At 46.0% G+C, this 26,899-nt stretch overlaps 11 protein-coding genes across 11 annotated transcripts; 6 read left to right on the top strand and 5 right to left on the bottom strand. All coding sequences in view use genetic code 12, as the record gives it.

Moving 5' to 3' along the window:
- Nucleotides 1–195: 195 nt before the first annotated feature.
- Nucleotides 196–1,773, top strand: LODBEIA_P10320 (uncharacterized protein; the record flags this gene model as incomplete). Its single annotated transcript, XM_066970876.1, has 1 exon — nucleotides 196–1,773. One exon carries the CDS (start codon nucleotides 196–198, stop codon nucleotides 1,771–1,773), a length of 1,578 nt encoding a protein of 525 aa, XP_066827970.1.
- A 99-nt stretch (nucleotides 1,774–1,872) lies between these two features.
- On the bottom strand, nucleotides 1,873–2,817 carry LODBEIA_P10310 (uncharacterized protein; the record flags this gene model as incomplete). Its single annotated transcript, XM_066970875.1, has 1 exon — nucleotides 1,873–2,817. One exon carries the CDS (start codon nucleotides 2,815–2,817, stop codon nucleotides 1,873–1,875), a length of 945 nt encoding a protein of 314 aa, XP_066827969.1.
- Nucleotides 2,818–3,002: 185 nt separating this feature from the next.
- LODBEIA_P10300 (uncharacterized protein) lies at nucleotides 3,003–3,941 on the bottom strand (the record flags this gene model as incomplete). The annotated part of the gene is made up of 1 exon (XM_066970874.1): nucleotides 3,003–3,941. One exon carries the CDS (start codon nucleotides 3,939–3,941, stop codon nucleotides 3,003–3,005), a length of 939 nt encoding a protein of 312 aa, XP_066827968.1.
- Nucleotides 3,942–5,197: 1,256 nt separating this feature from the next.
- Nucleotides 5,198–7,786, top strand: LODBEIA_P10290 (uncharacterized protein; the record flags this gene model as incomplete). The annotated part of the gene is made up of 1 exon (XM_066970872.1): nucleotides 5,198–7,786. One exon carries the CDS (start codon nucleotides 5,198–5,200, stop codon nucleotides 7,784–7,786), a length of 2,589 nt encoding a protein of 862 aa, XP_066827967.1.
- A 106-nt stretch (nucleotides 7,787–7,892) lies between these two features.
- LODBEIA_P10280 (uncharacterized protein) lies at nucleotides 7,893–10,082 on the bottom strand (the record flags this gene model as incomplete). Its single annotated transcript, XM_066970871.1, has 1 exon — nucleotides 7,893–10,082. One exon carries the CDS (start codon nucleotides 10,080–10,082, stop codon nucleotides 7,893–7,895), a length of 2,190 nt encoding a protein of 729 aa, XP_066827966.1.
- A 628-nt stretch (nucleotides 10,083–10,710) lies between these two features.
- LODBEIA_P10270 (uncharacterized protein) lies at nucleotides 10,711–12,156 on the top strand (the record flags this gene model as incomplete). The annotated part of the gene is made up of 1 exon (XM_066970870.1): nucleotides 10,711–12,156. One exon carries the CDS (start codon nucleotides 10,711–10,713, stop codon nucleotides 12,154–12,156), a length of 1,446 nt encoding a protein of 481 aa, XP_066827965.1.
- Nucleotides 12,157–14,535: 2,379 nt separating this feature from the next.
- Nucleotides 14,536–16,944, top strand: LODBEIA_P10260 (uncharacterized protein; the record flags this gene model as incomplete). The annotated part of the gene is made up of 1 exon (XM_066970869.1): nucleotides 14,536–16,944. The coding sequence occupies one exon, from the start codon at nucleotides 14,536–14,538 to the stop codon at nucleotides 16,942–16,944; it is 2,409 nt and encodes an 802-aa protein (XP_066827964.1).
- A 1,198-nt stretch (nucleotides 16,945–18,142) lies between these two features.
- On the top strand, nucleotides 18,143–20,566 carry LODBEIA_P10250 (uncharacterized protein; the record flags this gene model as incomplete). The annotated part of the gene is made up of 1 exon (XM_066970868.1): nucleotides 18,143–20,566. The coding sequence occupies one exon, from the start codon at nucleotides 18,143–18,145 to the stop codon at nucleotides 20,564–20,566; it is 2,424 nt and encodes an 807-aa protein (XP_066827963.1).
- An 894-nt stretch (nucleotides 20,567–21,460) lies between these two features.
- Nucleotides 21,461–22,299, bottom strand: LODBEIA_P10240 (uncharacterized protein; the record flags this gene model as incomplete). Its single annotated transcript, XM_066970867.1, has 2 exons — nucleotides 21,461–22,206; nucleotides 22,293–22,299. 2 exons carry the CDS (start codon nucleotides 22,297–22,299, stop codon nucleotides 21,461–21,463), a joined length of 753 nt encoding a protein of 250 aa, XP_066827962.1.
- An 811-nt stretch (nucleotides 22,300–23,110) lies between these two features.
- Nucleotides 23,111–23,431, bottom strand: LODBEIA_P10230 (uncharacterized protein; the record flags this gene model as incomplete). The annotated part of the gene is made up of 1 exon (XM_066970866.1): nucleotides 23,111–23,431. The coding sequence occupies one exon, from the start codon at nucleotides 23,429–23,431 to the stop codon at nucleotides 23,111–23,113; it is 321 nt and encodes a 106-aa protein (XP_066827961.1).
- Nucleotides 23,432–24,047: 616 nt separating this feature from the next.
- On the top strand, nucleotides 24,048–26,807 carry LODBEIA_P10220 (uncharacterized protein; the record flags this gene model as incomplete). Its single annotated transcript, XM_066970865.1, has 1 exon — nucleotides 24,048–26,807. The coding sequence occupies one exon, from the start codon at nucleotides 24,048–24,050 to the stop codon at nucleotides 26,805–26,807; it is 2,760 nt and encodes a 919-aa protein (XP_066827960.1).
- Between the last annotated feature and the right edge of the window lie 92 nt (nucleotides 26,808–26,899).

Here is a 26,899-nt window from a genome sequence, read left to right as displayed (position 1 = left end):
TCCACCCTGCTTTCCTTGTCTATCTAGAACCAATTGGTTAACTTTTTTTAAGAAAGAAAGAGCACGTTTTGATATAGATACGGAAGTCACATTACTGTAGATGGCACCTTGTACAGCCAAACAGTGTTCCCTTGTATAGGTGATGCTCGTGTATGCGGTCTGTCTGTTATCACCATCTCATAACAAGCAATTTAAATGCGCCAAAAGAAAATAGAAAATGAAAAAGTTGCACCCAAAGCAAACAAGACCAGCTTGAGTAGGCCTTTCCCTCTTTTATACACCCACACAATGCACACGATGCTCCGACAGCTACATCGGCAGCGACCGCTTATGCCCACCGCGAAAGCAGTATGCATCCGCTGCCTCATCACGAAACACAACAAAAACAACTTCAGCAACAACAACAAGACATCATCATCGCTGGACTCCAACCGCATCCCACCAGTACCGAAACCGGGGTCCAACCCAGACCCATTCCAGCACGGCAACCACATAATCTTGAACAAGCTCAAACCGATCCAGCCCAACGACCTCTACGTCTCATGCACCACGTTCGACTCCCAGGGAAACATCAACGCCGTGTCGCGGAAATACCCCAAGATGCAATTCCTCAAGGAGAACCACTTGTATCCGCGCGACTTGCGCAAGATCGACACCTCTTCCATTGACGTTATACCGATGATCATGATCCGGCCGTCGAATGCCATCTTGGTCAATTTGCTATATATCAAAGCCATCATTAAAAAGAACAGCGTGATGGTGTTTGACACGTCGAACCCCGAGGTGGCTTCGAAATTGGGCATATTCATGTATGATTTGGAGCAGAAGCTCAAGATCGCCTCGTCGCATGCTGGTGGTGGCGGTGCCGCCGCCAATGGCAACAGTGGTATGCCGTATGAGTTTCGCGCGTTGGAGGCGGTGTTGGTGAGCGTTATGAGTTATTTGGAGGCGGAGATCAAGTTGTATATAAAGAGCTGCGGCATGACGTTGAGCCAGTTGGAGGATGAAGTAGATAGGAAGAAGTTGCAGGAGTTGTTGATTCGGCTGAAGCAGTTGCTGAGTTTCCATCAGAAGGCGGTGTTGATCCGCGATGTGTTGGAGGATTTGTTGGAGAACGATGAAGATTTGGCGGGGATGTACTTGAGTCGACCCAAGACAAAGCCAATTGACCACGCGAGTGGCGGAAGTGGGGGAAGTAATGAGATTTTGGACGAGGATGTCGATAAAAACATGGACAATTACGAAGATCTAGAGATGATCTTGGAGAGTTACTACCGACAATGCGACGAGTTTGTGCAACAAGCGGGCAGTCTACTCAACGACATCAAAGCCACTGAGGAAATCGTCAATATCATCTTGGACGCCAATCGAAACTCGCTCATGTTGTACGAGTTGAAAATCACCGTGTACACCTTGGGTTTTACCGTGGCCACGCTCGTGCCGGCCTTTTACGGGATGAACTTGAAGAACTACATCGAGGACTCGAATCTCGGGTTTGGGGCCGTGGTGCTCTTTTCGCTTATCCAAGGTGCCTTGCTCACTTGGTACAATTTCAAAAAGCTCCACAAGGTGCAGAAACTCACCATCATGGGCACAAACGACAACTCGTCCAAAATCCTTACTCCTTACAAAACCAAAATCAAACGAGATACCTCCTTCTTGCACAAGTTGATCTTTGGCGGTTCGTATCGGAGAAAGAAATACGATTGGCCGACGTCGAGAGAAAAAGACCTCATCTGGAAGATGATCAACGACAATAAAACTAGAAAGTGATCCCCCGCTAAAGATAACAACAACCTAATTTATTTCTTTACGTTTATAGATGACTATACATATTGAATCCTGTTTGGTTGGTTTTTTTTTTTTTTTTTTTCAATCCGATTCGACCTCGTCTTCAACCGAGTCGGAGTTATTCACAATCTTGTAATCCTCATCTTCGTTCGCGTCGTTAACAACCAACCCCTCGGGTAATTCACTTTGTTCATCTTCATTCACGCGCACATCAACCACCTGATCTGCGCTTGCACCAACACCATCACCCGCGTTTTCATCATCATCATCCTCGAATTTCTTATGCTTGCCCCCGCTGCTCTCGACTTTTTCCCGATACACAGGCCCATCATCCCGCGCCTCGCCCGGTTGTATCAAGCTTCCCTCCACACTGACCACGCGGCCCGTAGTATAGACGCGCTTCACAGTGAACCTCACTTTCGCCTCATCGACTCTGTTCCCGAGCAGATCAACCCAATGCCCGAACCTGCCCCTATCGCCATCGCTTTCGCCATCCATTTCATCAAGCGCAGCAGCAACAAACTTCCAATCCGTCGGCACGTGGTGCTTCTTAATCGAGGCATTGAAGATATCGTGAATCAAGACCCCCAAATGCGAGGGCGTCTGCATGTAGACATCACCTTCGAGAACATCGCCCACGCGCGGGCTCCACACGAGCAAATCGACCGTGATCCAGAAAAACGTAAACGGGGATGAATTTTCAATCTTGGCGAGATGAACACCCTCGCGCGAGTCAGTATCGAGTTTCAAGTTGTCGTACGCGATGACGACGCCATGGACGGGCGCGTAGTATTTCATCACCAAGGAATCGAGGTGTTGCCTCTTGACTCCTACGTATGGATTGTTGTTGAAGGCGGGCGCGAGCGAGAGGTAGAGCGAGGTTGAGATGGTCTTGAAGCATTGCGATAGGCGGGTGGTGGCGTCGATGGGGTTTGTTGGTGGCGCAGGTTTCTTTCTCTTGGGTTGCGGCTCGCTTGTGCTCGTCGCTGCGCTGCGCGGGGTCTTTGTCTGCGTCGTGGTGGACATGGTTTATTGAGTCTATAGGGTCTATAAAGTCTGAACTCTACTAGGTGAAATTGGTATGGGCCTTTTTTTTTTTTTTGGTGGGTGGTGAAGTTATCACGATGGAGTCGATGAGATGCGAGTCGCACCACCCTGCTCAGTGAGAGAAAAGTACCACCAGGGCAAGGGAAGGAAGGGGGGGGGGGGGATTAGTGGTTCACTATTTTCTCACCTCGAACCACAATCGGTATCATACCTCCAGTAGGAATAGTGAACTTGCGATGACCAATCACGGTAATGAACGAGCGGATAGTTCCCGCATGCGAAGTCACACATATAACGTCATTCTCGTCATTTTCAAATATCTCCAGCAAGACCCCGTTTACGCGCACAAATTGCTCGCTGAGCAGCTCCTTGTGCGGCCGCACATAGGAATCAAACACCAAATCTTCCTCCGGTACGGCGTCATCGAAGACAAGGTTAGGGAAACGCAGCTCGAGACTGGACCTGTTGGATCTGCGATGGCATAAATGCAACCCGATGGTCTCTCTCAAGTTCTCCACCACGCGCGCGGGCTGGTGATCCCACGTGATGTTGTGAGTCTTGATGGCTCGCTGTAGAGGCGAAACGTAAAACAGGCGGGGCCAGGGGGCACCTCTACTCAACTGGTGGCGCCACGCGTGGTGGTTCTCCCACGCTTGATCGACACCCAACTCGGTTAGATCGGCATCGGGACCCCACGTGATCTCGCCGTCGGTGCCCAAGAACCGCCATTTCTCGTACCACTCGTCTCTTGAATACTTGCGGCCGGCAACGTTGGCCCATCCTTGACCGTGGCGAGCGAAAAACATCAATTTGTAGCGAATGTTGGTGCCGTTGTCGCTGTTGCTGGCCTTGTTGAGCTGCTTCAACTCCTCGAGAATTTCACCCCAGGCTTTCAATGCCCCAAAGTCGTCTGCGGTGTATCTGAATCCCATATCGTCGGTCTCCATAGAGGACTGCTTGAAGAAGTTCTGCACTGGTTCGAACTGCCAATACCCGGGGCTGGTGCGATGTTGAGCCTGGATTAGTTGGCGGTATTTTGCATCTTCTTCCAAATCTCCGTGGGCATCACGATGGTCATTGCTATTCGGGACCAACAACGACATCTTGGTAAGTTAAAAGGTTAAATTATTAGTTGGCTGGAGGGCCTTGCATGCTTTTTTTTTTGTTTGTTTGTTTGTTAACGAAAACGGTTGCGAAATGTTGAGTCAGAGCAAGCCGGAAGATCTCCGTGGTGTTTATCCGAGAATCGCGGCGCGAGCTTGCAAAATATACACTCTTCACAGGGAATGCTTCTGCTTTGTTTCCCCGTTTGGCCAAGACAAGAGTTGCCAGAAGCATTTGATTCCAAATAATATGCCAACAAGATCATTCACACGGCGGCAAGACGAAAACCTTTATCGCAGTTTTATGTTGTCATCGCAATGCCAGTCCGTGCCTCACTCCCGGCAGCAGAGCCAGTCTTCCTTACTAGACTCGAAAATATAATAGAGCCTTGTTTTTTTTTTTTTTTATTTCCAATTAGCCAGATCTTGTGATTCCGAGATTTGGCATGTATATCACCTTACGGTAGATTGGTAGATGTAGTAGTACTAGCAGCAGTGGTGGTGAGCGCTGGCTTCGCATCGAAGGGCCGAAGCGCAAAAATGACGGATTGGGAAATGTCGCAAATTAGCCCCGAAGTGTCTAAAACGAATTGACGACATTGCCTCGAACTATGGGTTGACTAACCAGGACTATAAACTGAGAATAGCTCCACCGATTGGGATGTCAACCCCAATCAAAAAAAAAACTCTAAAAACGCCTATAAGTCGCATGGCAGAGGCAGTAGTTACAAGCATTACGTGCTTCATTAAGCCTGAGCGGGTTCTACTGCTGCTATTGTTGTTTTTTTTGACATTGCAGGTGATTGTCATTACAAACAAAAGGGCCTTCTGCACGTGACTTGCGAGGAGAAGAGGTGAGTTTACAACCAGCATACGCGACGAAAGCCAGTTCCTCCACTTGTTTCTCTTCCCCTCGTCGTCTTCATCTCCATTTCCGCCTCCCTCTCCACTCCCTCCACCTCTCAAGACGTGCTGGTTGTTGCTCCTTTTTTGTTTCCTCTAGCGTATTTTTGGTGTTCGTCTTTTTTTTTTTTTTTTTTTTTTTTTTGTTTTCTTCCAGTTGAGATTCTTTCAGTCGCTCAACCTTCACTCGTTTGACCACAGTTGTTTTTGGAAGAAATACAAAGGGTGCAAGCCTGGTCAGTTGCAGGGGCTAACTCAAGGAGGACGAACACCCAGTGTAGAGTGCATGCTTATATTAGGCAGCCGCAGGTTGAGTTTACGTGACAGGGATAGTATATTTTGAGCACAACAAGATGTCCCAGCCAGAACTGGAAAAAAAGTTAGACGAAGCTGCTGTCGCAGAATTGCAGCAAGATTCCCGCGTGCAGGAAGAGGTCAAGACAAATTGCCAGGCAACTCACGAGGAAAGCCAGAGGCGGGGTGCAGGGGTTTTGGTCAAGGAAGAGGAGCGTCAGGTTGATGGTGGGGTTGATGACGCTGAGATCGAGGTGGAGAAGGATATCCTGCCTGATAAGTTGACTCGAGAGCCAGACGGTCCCGCGACCGCGTGCCAGCCTCCTACAAAAAAGATTAAGCTTGAAGAGGAGACACCCAAGTTGAAGGAAAAGCCGGCGGAGGAGGAGCAAAACAATGGCTCTACTGCGCATGGTGCTACGAGGCCCAAAGTCATCCTGCAAGCACGTCCCATAGTGGTCCAGCCAACGAAACCCCAGCTATCGTACGTGCCCTTAAAGACGGGCTTGGTCTACGATGTCCGCATGCGATACCACGCTAAAATCTTCACCTCGTATTTCGAATACACAGACCCCCACCCGGAAGATCCTCGTCGTATCTACCGGATTTACAAAAGATTGGTGGAAGCTGGCTTGGTGTTGGACTATTCACTTTCTGGCATCGACGAGTTGGGGCCATATATCCAAAAATTACCCATTCGAGAAGCGTCCACTGAAGAGATTCTCGAAGTGCACTCAGAGCAGCACTTGGAACACATAAAGTCGACCGAAGCAATGTCCAAGGATGAACTACTCCGAGAAACCTCTGTTGGTGATTCCATCTACTTCAACAACGACTCTTACTTGGCAGCCAAGTTGTCGTGTGGTGGCACCATCGAAGCCTGTAAAGCAGTGGTTGAGGGCAAAGTGAAAAACTCACTCGCGGCCGTGAGACCCCCAGGCCATCACGCCGAGCCAAATTCCCCCGGTGGCTTTTGCTTATTCAGTAACGTGGCTGTAGCCGCCAAAAATATCTTAAAATCTTATCCCGAATCAGTGAGGAGGATTGTCATTGTTGACTGGGACATTCACCATGGCAATGGTACCCAAAAGGCATTTTACAATGACCCTCGAGTGCTCTACATTTCGGTTCATCGTTATGAAAATGGGAAATTCTACCCGGGTACAAAGCATGCAAACGCCGAGCAGGTGGGCGAAGGTCCAGGTAGAGGGTACAACGTCAATATACCGTGGCTAAACGCCGGCATGCACGACGGAGACTATGTTTACGCGTTCAACCGGGTGGTGATACCGGTAATCTTGGAATTTGACCCCGACCTCATCATCGTCAGCTCGGGGTTTGATGCCGCCGACGGTGATGTTATCGGTGGCTGTCATGTTAGTCCCGCTGGATATGGCTACATGACACATATGCTCAAAGGGATCGCAAAGGGCAAACTTGCTGTGATTCTAGAAGGTGGATACAATCTCGACTCCATCAGTGAAAGTGCTTTGGCTGTAGCAAAAGTCCTCATTGGAGAACCACCAGAGAATACCATTTCAAAGCAACCACAGCCGGACGCAATTGAAATCATTGACGAAGTCATCAAGATCCAATCGAAATACTGGAAATGCCTCAGCCACGGCGTCACCAAGACGACATTTGACGAGATATACGATCTCCCGGATCTAGATAAGAACAGATACAAACTCACAAACATAGCGGACCCGATCCGTGCCTTCCAGAATAACGAAGCCTTCACCAAAAGGGAGTTTATCAACATACCAATCATGAACCACGGCAAGGGAGACCACAAAAACTCCAGTTTCTCGTGTGATTTACCCGACCAGTACGAGGACTTGATCATTGCAAGCCCCGACATCTACGAATGCTCAACCATAATCATCACGGTGCATGACCCTCCCGATTTATGGGGGTGCATCAACCCCGTCAATGGCGTGATTGAAAGCAATTCCAGCATAGTGCTAGAACAGCCACTTTTCCAAATCATGGATAAAGTAGCCAAGGAGAAAGACGCAGACAACAATGACCGAGTCGGTTACATTGATGTAAATATACCGTCTTACCAACTCCCCATCCCGGGCCTTTCCACCTCCGAGGAATCAACATACAACCCCACGATTTTTGCCCAGGAAATTCTCTTGTACATTTGGGACAACTACATCGCCTACTTCCACCAGCTCAAAAAGATCATCTTTGTCGGCTTTGGAGAAGCGTACCAGAGTATAGTGCATCTATTCAGCAAGCGTCCTTCTTCCGAGATCAAGCGGTTGGTCAAATTCACAGTGGCGTACGTGAACCGCACCCAATTGAAACCGTTGGTCCCCGTAATGGATGAAAGCATGGTTGACTGGTTCTACCTGAACTCGACCATCTTCACCAGCTGCTACAATCCGTGCTGGAACACCTCATCATCTTCATCTTCATCTTCATCGTCTTCTTCGTCTTCAAATGGATCTCATCATCACAATGGCACGTCGAATGGCGACGCAAACGGTTCGGATGAGTTGAGGAAACCGAGAAGGAAGTTTGGCCGCGTGTTGAAAGCGGGCGTCGATGGCCTTTTCGATGTCATCAATGACAAGTTCGATGAAGGCGTGGATAATATCTTGGATAGCATCGAGGACTACTCCAGCTCTGACGAGTAGCGGGAATCCGCAGTATTTGTATTAGTATAATTACACGTAAAAGTAACAATAATAGCAAAAAAAAAAATAAGTAACATTAGAAGAAATAATAGTAGTAGTGATAACTCTATACATAACTGGGAAATCTCTTGGAAAACTGTTTTTCAAGATCATCAATGTCGGGCACCGAAAACTCGGAGCTGGTGCTCAACCGCCGCGATCCATTACTTCCGGGCTTTTGCAAAAACTGCGGCTTCTTGGGCTTCACAGGTGGTTTCTTGGGTTTAACAGGTGGTGTCTTTGTTTTAGCCGGGACGTTTTTCTTTGCAAATTCAGGCGGTTCCGACGTGGCTTTGACATCGATCGAAGAAACCGTTTTCCTAGTCGAGGACAAGTTTAACGGAACTTTAGGCGGTGAAAGCTTTCGATGCTCTCTTGTGTGGTGCACTTGTGTCCTGTGGGGAGTGTTGTTGATGGAGTTGATGTCGTCAACAACGTTCTTATCGGTGAATCTTCCGTAGCCCAGGGCCGTTTTCTTGATGGGGAGGCTGGTGCTTTGGTCCAATAACGTCTGCATTCTCTTTTGTATCGAGTTTTCTTTTTCCTTGTTTTTGTCCTTGTCCTTGTCCTTGGACCCAGCCTTTGGTGCCGCATTTTTCTCGTCCCAGGATCTGCTGCTCGCAATTTCTGCAGGCTTGATTATTTCATCCGATGCAGTTCTGACTCCCGATGGTGGCTGGCTAGTCTTGATTTTCTCGTCAGAGGATCTTCGGCTATCGGTGAGCACTTCCTTGAGACTTCGTCTGTTGAAATTCATGTCTGACGCGCCTGTGCTATTGGCGCTGAGGCTGCCTCCCGTGCTCAACTTGCGCAAGGTGTTCCAGGCCGCTTTAACCCCGGTATCGGATTTCTCCATCTCATTCTGCTTCAAAAACTCAAGCTCGCTCTTGGCCTGGGTCAAATCCGTGGTCTCGTACCCCTTTGCCAACTCCTTCTTGACAAGATCCTGCACATTGGTGGTTGACCTGCTCCCCTGGGAGTACACCTTAGCCTTGTGGTCGCTATCAAAGTAAGCACTCAATGGACGAGACGGCGTCGTGACGGGTTCCAGACTGAATGGCGACGTGGTGGTGGACTCCGAATCGTTCTTGGAGTTGGTGGTGAAGAGCTTGCTCTTGTCTATTGAAGCAAAGGCATCGATGGGTTTTGGTGGTAGTGTCTTGGATTTGGTAGGAGGAGGAGGAGGAAGAGAAGGAAGTGCTTGCGTTGCTTTTGGTTGAGGTTGATGAGGGAGTAGTGGCTCTGGGCTCTGCTTTTTTTGCGATTTGAGAGCTTCAATCACGCTCAAAGGTATGACATTGGGCACTCTATTATCGCCTCTCATTTGGGCAATCTCTCCCAACAACTGTGCCGCGTTGGGTCTTCGTCTAGGATCAGCTCGTAAACAAACCTTGATGACATTTTTCAATCTGGTGGAGAAAATCAGCCCCGGCTGGTCGCTGAACCGGAGGTTTTGGTGGCAGTTGAGTATGCATGTCTCAAGCTCTTGTAAACTCGACTGATTTGGCAGTTCAAACGGGGTGGTATAGTAGCACAACTTGTACAAAAAGATCCCCAAAGCCCAAATATCCAGCTTGTCATCGACGGGGAACCCCTTTGTCAAGTCAATCATCTCGGGTGCTCTGTACTGTGGAGTTGTATGCTGCATCAAGTCGTCCTTCATTAGTTGCAACTCCTGTGGATTTCGAGGCGGGGCCATGTAATTCACCGAGGAGCCAAAGTCGCACAACTTGAACACATGGTGCGAGTCAATCAAGACGTTTTCAATCTTGATATCTCGATGGATCAACGGCGGCCGCAAATGGTGGCACATGGCAACCCCAATCGTCACTTGGTACATGATATCCACAATCTCCTTCTCCGTGAGCTTATTGACCAAGCGGGTATTCATAAAGTCAATCAAGCCGTTGTTTTCACAGTACTCCATCAAGAGCAACACTTCGTACTGTTGCTGCTTTGCTGGCTCTTCGTTGAGTCTCGAGGCATGCGAGTCGATGTAGGAAACAATGTGCTTGTTCCCTCGCAATCTTCTCATGGCGTCGACTTCCTGTCGCAATAGAGTCAACTGCCACTTGCTTGGCACCACGACTCTCTTTAGGCATGCTACGCTCTTGCCTTGGAACGGCGGCTCGATGTTGCAGGTGTAGACATAGGCAAAGCCTCCAGCCGAGATGTACTTGATGATGCTGATTTTATGTGATCCGACCGTTAATTTTGTGCCTGGTGCAAAAGCGTTCGGTGGTGGCTGCTGGGGCATTTTCTGTAGGTCAAACTCTGGACTTGGTTGAAGAAACGAGGAGAGCAGCAAGTCGTTGAGCCCATGTGCTGCTGACTCTGGGTGTGGAGGTGGTATGTCTAGGGGGATTTTTTTTTATTTTCCAGAGTGGACGAATTCGCAATCGACCTTGGCGCAGTTCAAAGACAATTACGTAGTTGTGTGAGAGACAGAAGCGTACCTGTTGAAAACAAGAGACTCGAATAAAAATAATGAGAATGCTTTACTTGGGAGCAACTGACAGAGTTTAAAGTTCCAGAGGGGGGGTTATTTTGCTGCGCCTTAACTTGGAGGATTGGCCCGGTGTCCGTCGTCCATCGACGTCACATCTGGCTGGGCCAAGGTTGGTGATGTGGTTGTGAGCTGCAATTTTTTTTTCTTTGCTGTATATACGTCTTTGTATGAGTCCCATCTTGAAACCTAGTTCTCTCTCAGAGTTTGGCATTCTGAAAGAGCTGTCTTATCTCCCCAATAGTGTCTGTCTGAAGTGGAAGTTTGGTGCGATGAGATGAAGATGGTGATGGTTGCGGAGGTGGGAGGTTTCATTGTTTTTTTTCTCATGTAGTTTTGCAGTAATTTCAACTTCTAGCTCATCTCAAGTAATAAACCAATGAAGCTATACTTCGAAGCCGAAAAGTTTCTTAGACAAGATGGCAAACCTGGTAGTGGGAGCTTACAGTCACGGATATTCAGTGAAAGAGGTCTCAAGTCTTCACCCAAGCACGTATTTGCGTTAGTTCACTCGACAAGCAAATTCAAGGACCACATCAATCACATCATCAAGAAGTCAAAAGTCAAGCAGGAACTAGCGACAAAGAAAGTGAGAGTCAGCGACGAGCTTCTAGCGCTCTTGGTGCACGACTTGCTATTCAGTCCACGCGGAAGAATCGAAAGCGGGAAACACCCCATCAAGGATGCATTTTTGTCCAACAAGACGAGGCTTCAAGCCGAGTTTATCAAGTTGAAATTGAAGTATAAAATCAAGACGGTCGACCAGCTTCCTACAAAGGACTCCAGCGCAAATGAGACTCCGGTGAGATGGTTTAGAATCAACACGATAAAAATTGACCCGGAGCGGTTTTTCAAAAAACACCCTTTTTTCACCAAATTGCAGCCGGTCAACTCCTTCCAGGAACTCACGGCGCCGGGTCTTGTATACTCTGACGACTACATCCCACACTTGTACGGGATACATCCACGAGAAAAACTCTCGGCGACAGACGCGTATAAACTAGGCGAGGTCATCATCCAAGACCGCGCCTCGTGCTTCCCCGCGCATATCCTCAACCAGGACCCGCACGATGTCCACAAGTACGTGATTGACGCTTGTTCTGCTCCCGGGAACAAAACCACGCACGCGGCTTCGTACTTGCCCCATACCGCCGATGATGGCGACGGCGTGGTGTATGCCATCGAGCGCGATGCCAAACGAGTGGCGATATTGCGAACCATGACGGAGAAAGCCACGGGCAGGAACAAGAAAAAGAAAATCCAGGTGTCGCATCGCGACTTTACAACAATAAAACCCGAGGACTATCCAGACGTCACGGGCCTCATCGTTGATCCATCGTGCAGTGGATCAGGCATATTTGGCCGTGCAGCCGACAATGATGCCCCAGGAGGCGGCGATGGGGGAGAAGAAGAGGAAGCCAAGGATCCACAAATCGACCAGGAAAGATTGAAAAAACTCGCGTCGTTCCAGTTCATAATCATGAAGCACGCGTTGTCGTTCCCCAGTGCTCGCAAAGTCGTCTATTCGACGTGTTCCATACACGCGGAGGAGAACGAAAGAGTCGTGGTTGATCTCTTGCTGGATCCTCAAGTTGAAAAGCAAGGGTGGACTCTAGCGTCGAAGGACGAGGTCATCCCCACATGGCCAAGAAGGGGAATCGAGAGCGAGTTTATCAAATTGTCACGAGACGCAAAAGTGTGCCGCAACCTCGCTGATGGTTGCGTTCGAGCTAACCCGCGAGAAGACGGCGGTATTGGTTTTTTCGCTGCTTGCTTCGTGAAACGGGATCATGTCCAGGATGGTAAATCTGACGATCAAGAATAGACTGACACCCACCTACTACCGAGAACCGAAAACCGAAAACCAAAAAAAAAGTCGAAACTTGACGGATACTCTCAGCCAGCGGGGCCGCTTCTACGATGTGTCGTGGGGGGGTAAATGATGTGTTCGACTTGAACAGGCATCCAGGGTAAACCTATGTTTTGTTTTTTTAACTCCATTTTTGAGATCTGATAAAGTCAATACTCGACGAAAGTCAACCCATTTGTGCCCCCCAGTCGGCTACAGAATTCGATTTCTGCGCCGTTTACATGAAGTGCAAGGAGATAAATACAAGCAGTATAATGTGGAGGCGCCATGTGTAAATTCTTCATCTTTCATCTTTCAAGAGCCAAACAAGAGATAAGATCAACTCAACAAGAAGAGGCAGAAGAAGAGGAGGAAACAATGCAAGTCAACCGCATAATTTCTACGATGGACAGGATTCTGAATCGACGAACAAGGGTCTCAAAACGGCACCTCTTTCCAGCTCTAAATAGAACTGATTTAGACAGACTCCCCTCGCCCCCCTTTCACTAGTAACGAAATAGTGTTCAACTAGGTTTTTTCCTCTAAGTTCCATCATTCCATGCGTCAAGAGATGAGCAGAGACAACCCAGTCAAATCTCTCTTTTTTCCGAGACACAAGATCTAGCATCTGAGCCACCAAACCTGACACAAGGGAAACATAATGCTTTCCAGACAGTGGCAGAGCAAGCGAGACGGCACCAACTCCACCTGTGCCACACATGGCACGAACCAACACTGTTTGCCTTGTTCTTTTTTGCGCAGTTGCGTTTTTTTTGTTCACCTGCAGCCCACAGACATATGCTGGCGCCCTGGAGAAACATGTGAAGGCGGCCACCTCATCACGCGGGCGTTTGCAGACAAGGGTAGCGAGCAGCTCGCTATGGCGTTCCCCGGAGTCACGTGCGGCGCCAGATGGGCATCTCTCAGATCTCCAAACCTCCAAATCTGCCCCGTCTTAAAACCCCCATCCCTGCCGTTCCATCTCCTGGCGACATACCTCTTTTTTTTTTAATTTTTTTCAAGTTTTATCGTGAAACCACTTCCCACTTAACACCCCGCGTCCTTTGTCGTCCTCGTATCCTCTGCGTCTACTTACTCTTCTCCCTCTCGCTCTAATATTAATTTGCCCAATTCCAGTTAAACTGCTGCATGCATGAGACTCCTACATGGTAGCGGGGCGTCTCTATTTTTTGCGCTCTGCTTCTTTTTGATTTTGGTGCCGTTCATCGGCAAGGTTTGAAATTTCCACCGACTAAAAACTTCTAAACAAAAAGGAAAAAAGAAAAGAGGAGGGAAGGATAGGATATTAGGGCAATTGCGACGGCTTTTACTGGTTGCTTATCTTCAGCTGATAAGCGATCAAATGTAACATGGAACACCTGTTTTTTTTTTGGGGGCCATGAGGAGATGAGGGTGCCATCGGAATAACCGACCCCGAAGCCAAGTAGTGTAGTTTTTTTTTTTGACAGATTTTCCAGGGGGGGACCGGGGGGTGGGAGACTTTCATCGTGATTGATCGATCTCTCGTCCACAGACAAATGTTCCTGGGGGTTTAAAAAAAAAAAATAAAACACACCCTGGGAAACTTTCTTGTCGGAAGCTGGAGCTGGGCCGCAAAAGGGGACCAGCGGCAGGAGTTGCAAAAAGGGAAAATAGAAATTGGAAATGATTAATTTTTGCAATCTTCTTCCAATGAAAAAGTGTGGAGAACCCACACTATTTTAGTCATCCTCCTCCCACTAGGTCTGCCCTCTTTCTCGTGCCCTTTCAACTACATGCCGCATCGCAGAACATTCCAACAAAAAACAAGCAAATCAAACAACCAAACCACCAGCTTATCATGGGGGGGGGGGGGGGGGGAAATTATTTCGTGATGAGCAAAAGTCGGCTTTCAAAGGGGATCAGTGCCTCTTCCCTGCGGCACGTTCGTTTTCCTTCTGTAGTGTGAAATAAAACAAGCCTCCACAAGGCGACAAAAGACTGCAAATGCCTCAAGCTGATAACAGTAATCCAATTAATATTCAATCGCGGGTGTACAGTTTTTCACTTTCTCTCTCTTTTGCAAATAACCGGCTCGCATAATTAAGTACGTTTTCCACCCATCTATTCTGGGATGTATTGTTCCAAACAACTAACCAAAAATAAAAAAAAGTTAGAGTAAAAGTAAGAGTAAAAGTACAACGTCCTTTAACATGGACTGATAACAACACTGTCGACTTGTCCCCGGAAATATACGTGTAAATATAAATATATGTAGATGTCCATCTCTTTCGTTTAGTTGACCTCTTTTGAAAGGCTTCTTCTCCTACTAAACTCAGCGTTTGCTTCACTTTCTTTTTTTTTTCTTTTTCAATAATGGACAAGATCAGAAGCGTGTTGAAACGCCGCGAAGGGACCTCCAGCTCAAGCGAAGATTCCTTTGAACATCCACACAATCTCAACGAAAAGGCCGCATACGACGTTCATCAGCAGACATTCAATGAGGATTTCGAGGCCGACCACAAAGTCCCCAACCTAGAATTAATAGCATCCAAATCACAGGAGTTTGACCCCGTTTCATCGCGTTTAATCCAAGACATTATCCACGATGACTACGCTGGTATCCACGTTGAAGACGATTCTCCATACCCTGAAGTCAGAGCCGCTGTTCCAAGTTCCGACGACTTTGATATGCCCCAGGCCACCCTTAGAGCATGGACCATTGGTTTGATTATGACAACCATCGGTTCCGGTATGAATATGTACTTTTCCCTTCACTCGCCCACCATCACCATCACCACTATGGTTACCTCCATCTTGGCCTACCCAGTGGGAAGATTTTGGGCTTGGTGCATTCCCAACTGGAACATCTTTGGTCTTCCATTGAACCCCGGTCCATTCAACATTAAGGAGCACGCTGTCATCACCATTATGGCTAGTGCTTCGTTTGGTGGTGGTGCTGCTTACGCCACTGATATCTTGGTCTCGATGAACAAATTTTACAACGCCGATTTCGGTGTCGGGTTTGCCATTGTTGCCATTCTTTCAACAAACATGATTGGTTTCTCCATGGGTGGTTTGATTAGAAAATTTGTTGTTGAGAGTCCTTCGGCAATCTGGCCTGCAAACTTGGTCACTTGTACATTCTTGACCAATATGCACATAAACGAAAATCACCCGGCCAACGGTTGGAAGATCTCGCGTCTTTGGTTTTTCTTGACTGTTTTTATTGCGAGTTTTGTCTACTACTGGTTCCCCGGTTACATTTTCCAAGCCTTGAGTAACTTCAGTTGGATCACCTGGATCCGTCCAAACAATGTCACAATTAACCAGATTTTTGGATCTAGTTCGGGGTTGGGTATGATTCCCAACATGATTGCATTGGACTGGAACCAAATTGCCGGTTACGTTGGTTCGCCATTGATTCCACCAGCAGGAACCATCGCTACTATTTTCCTTTCCATGGTTTTGATTTTCTGGATCATTACACCTGCAATCTCCTTTTCCAATACTTGGTACGGTGACTATGTTCCAATTTCCTCGTCTGGTTCATACGACAGGTACCAGAAGACATACAATGTCAGCAGAATCGTCAATAAAGAAACATTGACGTTTATCGAAGAGGAGTACAAGAAATACTCACCTTTGTTCTTGTCCACCACTTTTGCAATTTCATACGGGTTGTCATTTGCATCAATCACCGCCACGGTTATGCACACCATCTTGTTCCACGGTAAAGAAGTGCTCGACCAAATCAAGGTCAAAGAAACCCCAGATGTCCACAACAGATTGATGGCACGTTACAAAAAAGTGCCAGAATGGTGGTTTTTGATTGCATTCTTGATCTTTTTTGCATTATCCGTCGTCACCGTTAGAGTCTGGAACACCGAGATGCCAGTTTGGGCTTTGATTCTCGCACTTCTCATTGCATTGTTCTTTTTGATTCCAGTTGCCGTCATTTACGCAAGAACCAACATTGCAGTTGGATTGAACGTGCTTACCGAGTTTATCATTGGATACGCATTGCCAGGAAAGCCAGTGGCTATGATGTTCTTCAAGACCTTTGGTTACATCACCAATAACCAAGCTGTCACTTTTGCTCAGGATATGAAGTTGGGCCACTACATGAAGATTTCACCACGTAATTTGTTCTGGTCCCAGTTCATTGCAGCCATCTGGTCGTGTCTTGTTCAAATTGGTGTCATGAGATGGTCCTACGGTGCTATCAATGAATTGTGTACTCCTCACCAGGAAAACTCCTTTACTTGTCCCGGTGCCAGGGTGTTTTTCAATGCCTCCATCATCTGGGGTGCCATTGGACCACAGCGTCAGTTCTCGCACGGACAAATGTACTATGGATTATTGTTCTTTTTCATTGTTGGGTTGATTCTTCCCATCATCAACTGGTTGATTTTGAGAAAATGGCCAAACAGTTTGGTCAAGTACGTGCACTGGCCCGTGTTCTTTTCCGGTACTGGTCTTATTCCTCCAGCTACTCCATACAACTACACATCCTACTGTATGGTTGGTTTAGCCTTTGGTTGGTGGATCAAGAGAAGATTCTTCCACTGGTGGACCAAATACAACTACTCCTTATCTGCTGGATTGGATATTGGTTTAGCTTGGAGTTCGTTAATCATCTCGTTGGCAATGGGTTTGACCAATACATCATTTCCAAGCTGGTGGGGCAACGACGTGGTTGCAAGCACGGTTGATTATGACATCACGAGCAACGTCAGAAAGCTCTTGGAACCCGGTGAAGCTTTTGGTCCATCGACCTGGTAATTGTTGTCTTCTGGTTGCTTTTTTTTTTTGCCAATTGCAGCAGCAGCAAAATATACCGCATTTCTTCTACATACCACTTGTGTACTTTCTAACGTTAATATTTTTTCTAGTTGATTTCTATTTCTGAATCTGATGAAGAGAATACAAGCACATCTTGTAGACTATCGAGGAGCAGCTTTGTTCAGATGAGCAGAGTCCCTCCAATGTGTATTTTCCGTTGGTTGCCAGGCTGATGAAGAAAGGAGCGGGGGTGGCGTTTGGACCCAAATTTTTCTTTTGGCACTCGCGATGGTCTTGTTTGAGATTATCTTGCGACAACTCCCCTCCTTGACGCCGAAAGAGACTGGAATAGATGCTCTGTCACTGCAACAATCTCTTTCAAGATAGTTTACTCTTGTAAATTTGTATAATCGTGAAAGCTCTTGAATGGGGCATCTTTTTCCTCTCTCAGCCAGGACGAAGATAAGAACTACAAAGTGAAGCATAGTCACGATAAAGAGGCTGCAGGGCTTTGAAATCCAACAAGGTAGCTCATGCGGCTGAACCAACATGGTAACATACACATACTCTGTTTACAACCATCCCACCAAAGCGGGTGCAGGCTCTTTCTTCTTACAAAGTCCGTAATAGATACACGGACTCTGTAATGCTGACCAGATCTAGTGTACATTGACCAATAAATGTCCATAGGAAGCAATTGATACAATCTTGGGTTTTGGAGTTGCAAAAAAAAAAAGCGCTTTTTCTTTTTCTTGTTTTTTTGCAACCATTGTTCAGACAAAAAGATGTGGAGAATTGAATTTCCGCTTCGAATGGGCAGCCCTTTTTCCCTTTTTTTCTTTTTGCTATTTTCTTCTGCCCTATCCTTCAATTGTTCAAACTCCTCCCACCCAAGGTATAAGTTAGTTAAAAGTGGCTTTCTCCACAGAGGACCCGATGATGAGTTGAAAATTTTTCACGGATCCAAGTTCGCCAATAGCCGGTTTGCATTGAAGTGCGATTCAGCTAATTTTTATCAGTAGACTATAATTGTCCTGACGAAATGATCTTACACGTCCTCATAGTCCCCTTCACGGGGTATATCCTGAAGTATATATATATACGTGTATATATCTAGACGAAAAGCCAGATTGATAAATATGCAAACGGCAAACTCCCCCCCTTCAGCTTCACATGTTGTGAGTCAAGGCGATTCTGAATGATGAATAAACTCAAGAACTTGTTGTTCAAGAATCGAGGCGAAAAGACGAGCTCGAGCGAGAACTCGTTTGACGAGATTCACGATCTCAACGAAAAAGCAGCTTATGAATTCCACCGTAGACTGTATCTCGACGATTGCGAAATAGATCAAAAGGAGTTGGAGTTGAACTTCGACAAAAATGGAGCATCAAGGCCAAACCCATTCGACCAAAACTCGTCCCTTTTGATCCAAGAAATCATCCACGATGATTACGCTGGTATCCACGTTGAAGATGACTCGCGTTATCATGAAGTCAGAGGCGCCGTTCCGAGCTGGGATGATTTCAGCATGCCTCAAGCCACCATCAGAGCATGGACTATAGGATTGATCTTGACTACAATTGGCTCGGCAATGAATATGTATTTTTCACTTCACTCACCTGCAATTAGAATCACCACTATGGTTATTTCGATCACGGCCTACCCTTTGGGTAGACTTTGGGCTTGGTGCGTGCCGGATTGGAGCATTTGGGGACTCAAACTCAATCCAGGTCCATTCAACGTCAAAGAGCACGCTGTAATCACGATCATGGCCAACGCTTCATTCAGCGGCGGAGCAGCTTACGCCACCGACATTTTGGTTACAATGAACAAATTTTACAATGTCGATTTCGGTCTCGGGTTTGCCATTGTTGCCATTCTTTCAACAAACATGATTGGTTTCTCCATGGGTGGCTTGATTAGAAAATTTGTTGTTGATAGTCCGTCTGCGATTTGGCCTTCCAACTTGGTCACTTGTACATTCTTAACAAACATGCACATAAACGAAAACCATCCAGTCAACGGTTGGCACGTCTCGCGTCTCAAGTTTTTTTTAGTCATTTCCATTGGCAGCTTTATTTATTATTGGTTCCCCGGTTACATTTTCCGAGCATTGAGTTATTTCAGTTGGTTAACTTGGATTCGTCCAAGAGACGTTACCGTCAATCAAATCTTTGGATCTAGTTCGGGGTTGGGTATGATTCCCAACATGATTGCATTGGACTGGAACCAAATTGCCGGTTACGTTGGTTCGCCATTGATTCCGCCAGCAGGAACCATCGCTACTGTGTTCCTTTCGATGATTCTAATTTTCTGGATTATCACGCCCATCGTCTCATTCACAAATACTTGGTACGGTGACTATGTTCCTATATCTTCACCCGGCTCCTTTGATAGGTATCAAAACCCGTACAATGTCAGCAGAATCGTCGATACAAAAACATTGACGTTTATCGAAGAGGAGTACAAGAAATACTCACCTTTGTTCTTGTCCACCACTTTTGCAATTTCATACGGGTTGTCATTTGCATCAATCACCGCCACGGTTATGCACACCATCTTGTTCCACGGTAAAGAAGTGCTCGACCAAATCCGGGTCAAAGAAACCCCAGATGTCCACAACAGATTGATGGCACGTTACAAAAAAGTGCCAGAATGGTGGTTTTTGATTGCATTCTTGATCTTCTTTACGTTGTCGATTGTGACCATCAGGTGCTGGGACACCGAAATGCCAGTTTGGGCACTAATCGTTGCACTTCTCATTGCCTTTGTCTTTTTGCTCCCCGTTGCAATCATATTCGCCAGAACCAATATCTTGGTCGGCTTAAACGTTCTCAGTGAGTTTATCGTCGGCTACATGGTCCCCAAGAAACCCCTAGCTTGTCTCTTTTTCAAGACCTTTGGTTACATCTCCAATGCGCAAGCGGTCACTTTTGCACTGGACATGAAGTTGGGCCACTATATGAAAATTGCCCCCTATAACATGTTTTTTGCGCAGTTTGTAGCTGCAACGTGGTCCTGTCTTGTTCAGATTGCCGTGTTAAAATGGGCTTACGGGGCAGTCGAGGGGTTGTGTACGCCGCACCAGCGCAACGGCTATGTCTGTCCTGGAGCTAGGGTGTTTTTCAATGCCTCCATCATCTGGGGTGCCATTGGACCACAGCGTCAGTTCTCGCACGGACAAATATATTACGGGTTATTGTTTTTTTTCATTGTTGGGTTGATTCTTCCCATCATCAACTGGTTGATTTTGAGAAAATGGCCAAAGAGCGTGGTGAGATATTTACATTGGCCCGTGTTCTTTTCCGGTACCGGGTTCATTCCTCCCGCGACCCCGTTCAATTATACCTCATATTGCATCGTCGGGTTGGTGTTTGGATGGTGGATCAAGAGAAAGTACTTTCACTGGTGGACCAAATACAACTATTCCTTATCAGCCGGTTTGGACGTTGGTTTGGCTTGGAGTTCGTTGATAATTTCCCTCGCTATGGGTTTGACCAATACATCATTTCCAAGCTGGTGGGGCAACGACGTGGTTACAAGCACGGCTGATTATGACACCATGAGCAACATCAGAAAGCTCTTGGAACCCGGTGAAGCTTTTGGTCCATCGAGTTGGTAGTTGGGCGAACTATAGCAATAGCAAACCTCTTTTTTTCTTTATCACCGCGTGTAGAGCCTCTCTGGCGTTGAATTTATCATTCTGTATGGTATTTTTAAACTCCCCGTTAAGAAGTTCAGTTCTCTTAAAGTAAACAGCTGCTTCAAGTAAGGCACAACCCTCCAACGTATTTCCATTATTAAAATCAGTCGCTGCTCGCGCGTGGCAGGTGAATCTGAAGCTGCGTTTCACATGAAAGCAGGAATGTGGAAAAGACTGTTGCGTCACATACTCACTAAAAGCAAAAACTTACTGGAAGAAAAAATAAAATAGTGACTGGAACGAGATTCGAACTCGCGCCTCCGGAGAGATCAGGAAAGTATGGTAAGTGATGTTAACCTTACCCTGACGCCTTAAACCAGCTCGGCCATCCAGCCTATTTTCTGATGAAGTATGTGGGTTGCAATTTGTATCCGTGCTTTATCATCCCTATGGTTGATCGAGCTATGCGGCTGATTGTTATCAAGAACATTTTGCAGCATACCCCCTATTACAAGTGAGACAACTAGGACAGTTCCCACAAAGGTTAAACTAAGGAGGGAGCAACTATGTAGAAGTCTTTATGAATCCACAAGAATTTCAGAACTTGAAAAAAGCCAAAAAAGAACAGAAACAAAAAAAAGGAGAAATTTAAATCAAGATCTACAGTGCCAGCTCAAGAAGAATGTCATTTATCAAGAAACCTCGACCCTGTCAGCTAGAATAACGCGTCCTTTTTTCTCTGCGATCAGAAGGTGAATTACAAATTAAAGTCTTTTTTTTTTTTATTAAATCAACTTCTTCCAGGAAAAACCAAAGCAAGCACAACACAACACAACAAGACAAAACAGAAAAGCTCAAGCACCCTCTACCTCTTCACATGATTGTACAGCATTTACTTTCTGAACTCGATTTCTCCTTGTCAAGTTTGGATTGACTGTTTCTAGGGATATTGGTTGCATTTGTACTTGCGTTGCCGTTAGTTTGTCCATTTAACCCAGCTGAACCCTGTTGCAAATTGCCATTATCACCAATCTGGCTCGATTGCTGTTGACCGTTAAGTTGGCTTTGTTCTAGTTTCTGTTTCTCCTTTTGCTGTTTCTTTTCTGCAGTCACAGCAGCCTCTTTTCTCATGATTTGCCTCACAACATCAATAAAAGCTTCGTCAACGTTGGTTTTGTACATGGCACTCGTTTCATAAAACGGGACCAACCCCCAGTCTTGACTCACTCTAACCCCGTCACTTATACTCAATACTCGATCCTCCTCCAAATCGCATTTGTTTCCAACCAACACCATTGGCACATTATCACTGTCTTTGATTCGTAAAACTTGCTCACGCAAGGCTAAAAGTTCCTTTAATGAGTTTTCGTCGGTGACGGAATAAACCAAGAGGAATCCCTTCCCACTTTTGATGTACAACTCTCTCATTGCTGTGAATTGAGCTACACCTGCTGTGTCCAAGATCTCCAAATCACAAGCACGGCCGTCGACCTCTATTTGCTTTCTATAAGAGTCTTCTATCGTGGGATCATAGCTTTCAATATAAACGCCTTGGACAAATTGGACTGTGATTGAAGATTTTCCAACACCACCTGCTCCTAAAACCACAACTTTGTAATCTAGACATCAGCGAGGTTAGTATGTGCTACCATAACAACAACAACAACCACAGGTTTTGTTCACTGTCTGCTGTGAATATACATACCTCTCATTTATCTTGACGTGGCGGTAGGTGAGTATCTGCTAGTTTCTTGTAGGGTCTCCCAGGTTGTCTCTTGCTTTTATCTCTAATCAAAATGGGTAACTAGACGTATCTGATTTTAAACTTGATTGATTTTTGATTTTTGATTTTTTTTTTTTTTTTTATTTTTTCTTCTTGATGTTTATAGATAGAGACTTTGCTCGAAAGTATTGGCAAATTTTCACGATACGTTTGATTTTTTCCTTTCCTGCTAATATTTTTCCAAACAACCGTCTTTTTGTCCAAGACTATAGGATGAGTGTTGTTGGATTGTGTGGCACTACAACGAGAGTATCGAGAATTAACCGCTCAGCTTCCACCTTCGTCTGTATTATGCCGTCACAGGAGAGTGCATGAGAGGGTGGAGGGAAGGGACGGCGGAGGACAAAATGTTGATGCAGGTGTTTTTTTCTTCACGCGTTCCTTTTCAAGGGAATCGCTCCGATCAGCAGACACAGCACCTCCACTCTCTATCTGGTCTGATCTCAATTGATCTGATCTATAGTAATCTCAGTCAACACAAGCCTCGCTTTTTATCTCAAGAGGCGGACAATTCTCCTCATTATGGCATCGATTTTTTCGTCATTGTGGTAATTTGGTCCTCGCACCTTGGTTCGGTGTTTCTTTAAGTTAAACTTGAATGATGTCAGTTTTATTGTTGCAAGAGGATCAAATCTCTCTTACCGAGCAAAACAATGTTGAAAAATACACCTTCACAAGATGAAATACACTATTTACAATTTCAATTCTAGGGTCTCTTTTACTATTTTTTTTTCTGTCAGCTACTTTATAATAGCATTCGCCAAGGACTGCACCGAAGCAAAGTCATCAGAGCTTGTCCCGCGAAGGACCTTTTCCTTTTCACCAAACACAGGTTGCGACCGTTCGTTGGTTTTTAATTTTGGCTGAAGGTACTCCCATACCTTGCTTTTCAATTTAGGCGGTTCAAAATCTCTATCCGGATCGTCAAAGAATAACCTTTCGCCAATAACTGGGCATTGTGGTGGGAGAACTGGCTCTCCTATCGTGTTTCCAGCTGCTTCCTTCTCGGCTGCCAAAATCATACCCTGAGAAGCTTCGCCTCTTAGTTTCTCGCTCTTCATATTTGTTAGCACCACCACTCTTTTTTGGTTCATTTCTTCAATAGGTACAAAGAGGACCAAACCTGAAGCGTGTTTGGCTCGTTGATGTCTATATCTGACACGTACAGCTTGTCTGAATCTTTGTCTTTGACATTTTGTGATTAGTCCTACTTGTAATTTGAGATATGACGGGGAGACGCGCTTTTGGATTACTACACTAGAGACAAGGATATAATTGAGAACTTGTACCAAACTGTCATACACGCTGGAGCAGCAGAACTTCTTCTTGAAAGTAAGATTCTCAACATACAAGTATCATTTGAGCTTTTTCAGGGAGGTTTGTTGTATCTCTCTCACCACACTGATGGTCATCTGATGCCTACTGATTCTTAATCCTGGCCAAGTCCGGGCCCCGTCTCCCAGGCGCAATTGGTAGCACACCAATTAGCAAACCCAAACGGGTATTATTATTATCAACGGGAGAAAGAGAGAGGGAGAGACGCGTCTGGTTATACTTCTTTCTTTCACTTTCAACACTCATACATTTTACAATTGTTTTATCCATTCACACCTTTCCTTTCAGCTTCTCATCCTAGCAAGTCGGTCCTTTTTTTTCAGATCAGCTGTTTCCACAAGAATGTCGAACTTTGTATCTTCGCCTGCTCCAATACCTTCAGATGCTGCCCATTTATTAAACTCACAAGTATCTTCTTCATACAGCAGAGATATTTCGACCCCGGCACCGCCGTTGATATTTTCAGACAACAATGGACCCACGCCGCTTCCTATAGGTCCAAGAGCTGTATCTGGTAGAAGAAGACACATTACCGTGTCGAAAGTCGTCGATGTCACCGGTGAAAAAGTACGGGAAAGTTTTGAAAATTTCATTGAGGAGTTTCGTGATCGAGAAGAAGAGAATAACCAGTGGGACGGGAAAAGCTACTTGGCTCAAATCGAGTCAATGAAGACTTATGAGTACTCCACTTTATACGTCAATTATCAAGACTTGTTATCGAGGGAAAACGGGGTGTTGGCTACTGCAATCTCGGAGCAGTATTACCGTTTCTATCCATTCTTGCTCAACGGGCTAAAGCGATTGTTGAAAAAATACGCTCCCAGTTTACTTCATACAAACTTGATAGGCAATGAAGGAGAAGACGAACCACAGGGATTGGGCGGCTCTTCAACTTCTTCTTCGCCAACTGCAAATGAACGTGTTTTCCAAATCTCATTCTTCAACATGCCCACAGTGCAGAGAATCAGGGATATAAAGTCAAACAAGATTGGCTCATTGATGACAATTTCGGGAACAGTTACGAGGACCTCGGAAGTGAGACCGGAATTGTATCGCGCTTGTTTCACCTGCGACATGTGTTCTGCCATGATTGAAGGAATCGAACAAATTTTCAAATACACCGAGCCAACTTCGTGTCCATCGTGCGAGAATCAATCGTATTTCACGCTCAATATTTCCAAGTCCCAGTTTATTGATTGGCAAAGGGTAAGAATTCAGGAAAATGCAAACGAAATCCCCACGGGGTCGATGCCGCGTACTTTGGATGTAATCTTGAGAGGCGAGACCGTGGAAAGAGCCAAACCTGGCGACAAGTGTAAATTTACCGGATGTGAGATTGTCATTCCCGATGTCTCTCAGTTGGGATTGCCTGGGGTTAAACCGCAGTCCATCAAGGAGAACAGAGGCTCGGAATTGAACTCGAGTATCACGGGGTTGAAATCTTTGGGAGTCAGAGACTTGACATACAAGTTGGCATTCAATGCATGTCATGTGAGCTCGATGGTAAACAAACCAGGAAGTGGTGGTGGTGGTGGCAATGAAACAGGAACAGGGGCAGAAACAGGAGCCGACTCCAGCGACCAAGAGATTTTCTTGAACTCACTAAGTGAAGCCGATGTCAATGAATTGAAAGAAATGGTCAAGGATGACTACATTTATGACAAATTAGTTCAGTCGATAGCACCAGCAGTGTTTGGTCACGAGGTTATCAAGAAGGGGATTTTACTCCAGTTACTCGGCGGTGTCCACAAGCAAACTGTTGATGGGATCAACTTGCGTGGTGACATCAACATTTGTGTTGTTGGTGATCCTTCAACTTCAAAGTCGCAATTTTTAAAATACGTCTGCGCTTTTAGTCCACGTGCAGTTTACACTTCGGGTAAGGCCTCCTCGGCTGCCGGTTTGACTGCTGCAGTTGTTAGAGATGAAGAAAGTGGTGAGTACACCATCGAGGCTGGTGCCTTGATGTTGGCTGATAATGGAATTTGTGCCATTGACGAGTTTGACAAGATGGACATTGCCGACCAGGTGGCTATCCACGAGGCCATGGAACAACAGACTATTTCCATTGCCAAGGCTGGTATTCATGCCACTTTGAATGCTCGTACTTCGATTTTAGCAGCTGCAAACCCAATAGGTGGCAGATACAATAGAAAAGTTGGATTGAGGTCCAATTTAAACATGACGGCACCCATCATGTCCCGATTTGACTTGTTTTTTGTCATTTTGGACGACTGCAACGAAAGAGTTGACGCACAGTTGGCTTCGCATATTGTTGATTTGCACATGTTGAGAGACAATGCCATTAATCCGCCATATTCAGCCGAGCAGTTGGCCAGGTATATCAAGTATGCAAAGACGTTCAAGCCCAAGATGACAAAAGAGGCTAGAGACTTTTTGGTGACGAGATACAAGGAGTTGAGAGAGGACGATGCGCAAGGTTTGGGCAAATCGTCGTATAGAATCACCGTGAGACAGTTGGAGTCGATGATTAGATTGTCGGAAGCAATTGCTAGAGCTAATTGCACCGAGGAGATCACTCCAAGTTTTGTCGCCGAGGCGTATGACTTGTTGAAACAGTCCATCATCAGAGTGGAAATGGATGATATTGAAATGGAGGAGGACGAAGTTGCTGAACCCGTGGATGAAGCACCAGAAAAAGAGCACGAGGAGGATGATCTTGTTCATCGAGATGCTTCTGCCCAAGCTGTTGCTGCTACCGCAACTGCTCCGCGAAAAGCCGAACCAACAACAATCACTTATGACAAATACGTCTCAATCATGAACTTTTTGGTGAAAAAGATATCAGAAGACGACAAAAAGGGAGGCGATGGGTTGACTGCAGATGAGTTAGTTGAGTGGTATCTTTTGCAACGAGAAGACGACTTGTCGAGTGAAGCCGAGTATATGCTGGAAAGAAAGACAGCTTACAAAGTGTTGAGACGGTTGGTCAAGGACAAGATCTTGATGAGTGTTTCCAACACCGAGTCCGATACCATTCCCGATGGAAGCGCAGTTTCAAGCAGGACGGTCTACATCATTCATCCAAACTGTGCAATCTTGGATTTCTTTGAAAGGGAGAATGTTTCTGAATCCAGCTGATAAGTCTAGCATATACACATGTATCTTTGTGAGTCCCAATCCACCTCCTAGTTCATTTTATTTAGTTTCGTCATCATGTATTAGTTATCAAA

Source organism: Lodderomyces beijingensis (genome assembly GCF_963989305.1).
Source record: "Lodderomyces beijingensis strain CBS 14171 genome assembly, chromosome: 1".
Classification (NCBI taxonomy): domain Eukaryota; kingdom Fungi; phylum Ascomycota; class Pichiomycetes; order Serinales; family Debaryomycetaceae; genus Lodderomyces; species Lodderomyces beijingensis.
Note: the sequence above shows the minus strand (reverse complement) of the source record. Positions and strands in the feature narration are given on the sequence as shown.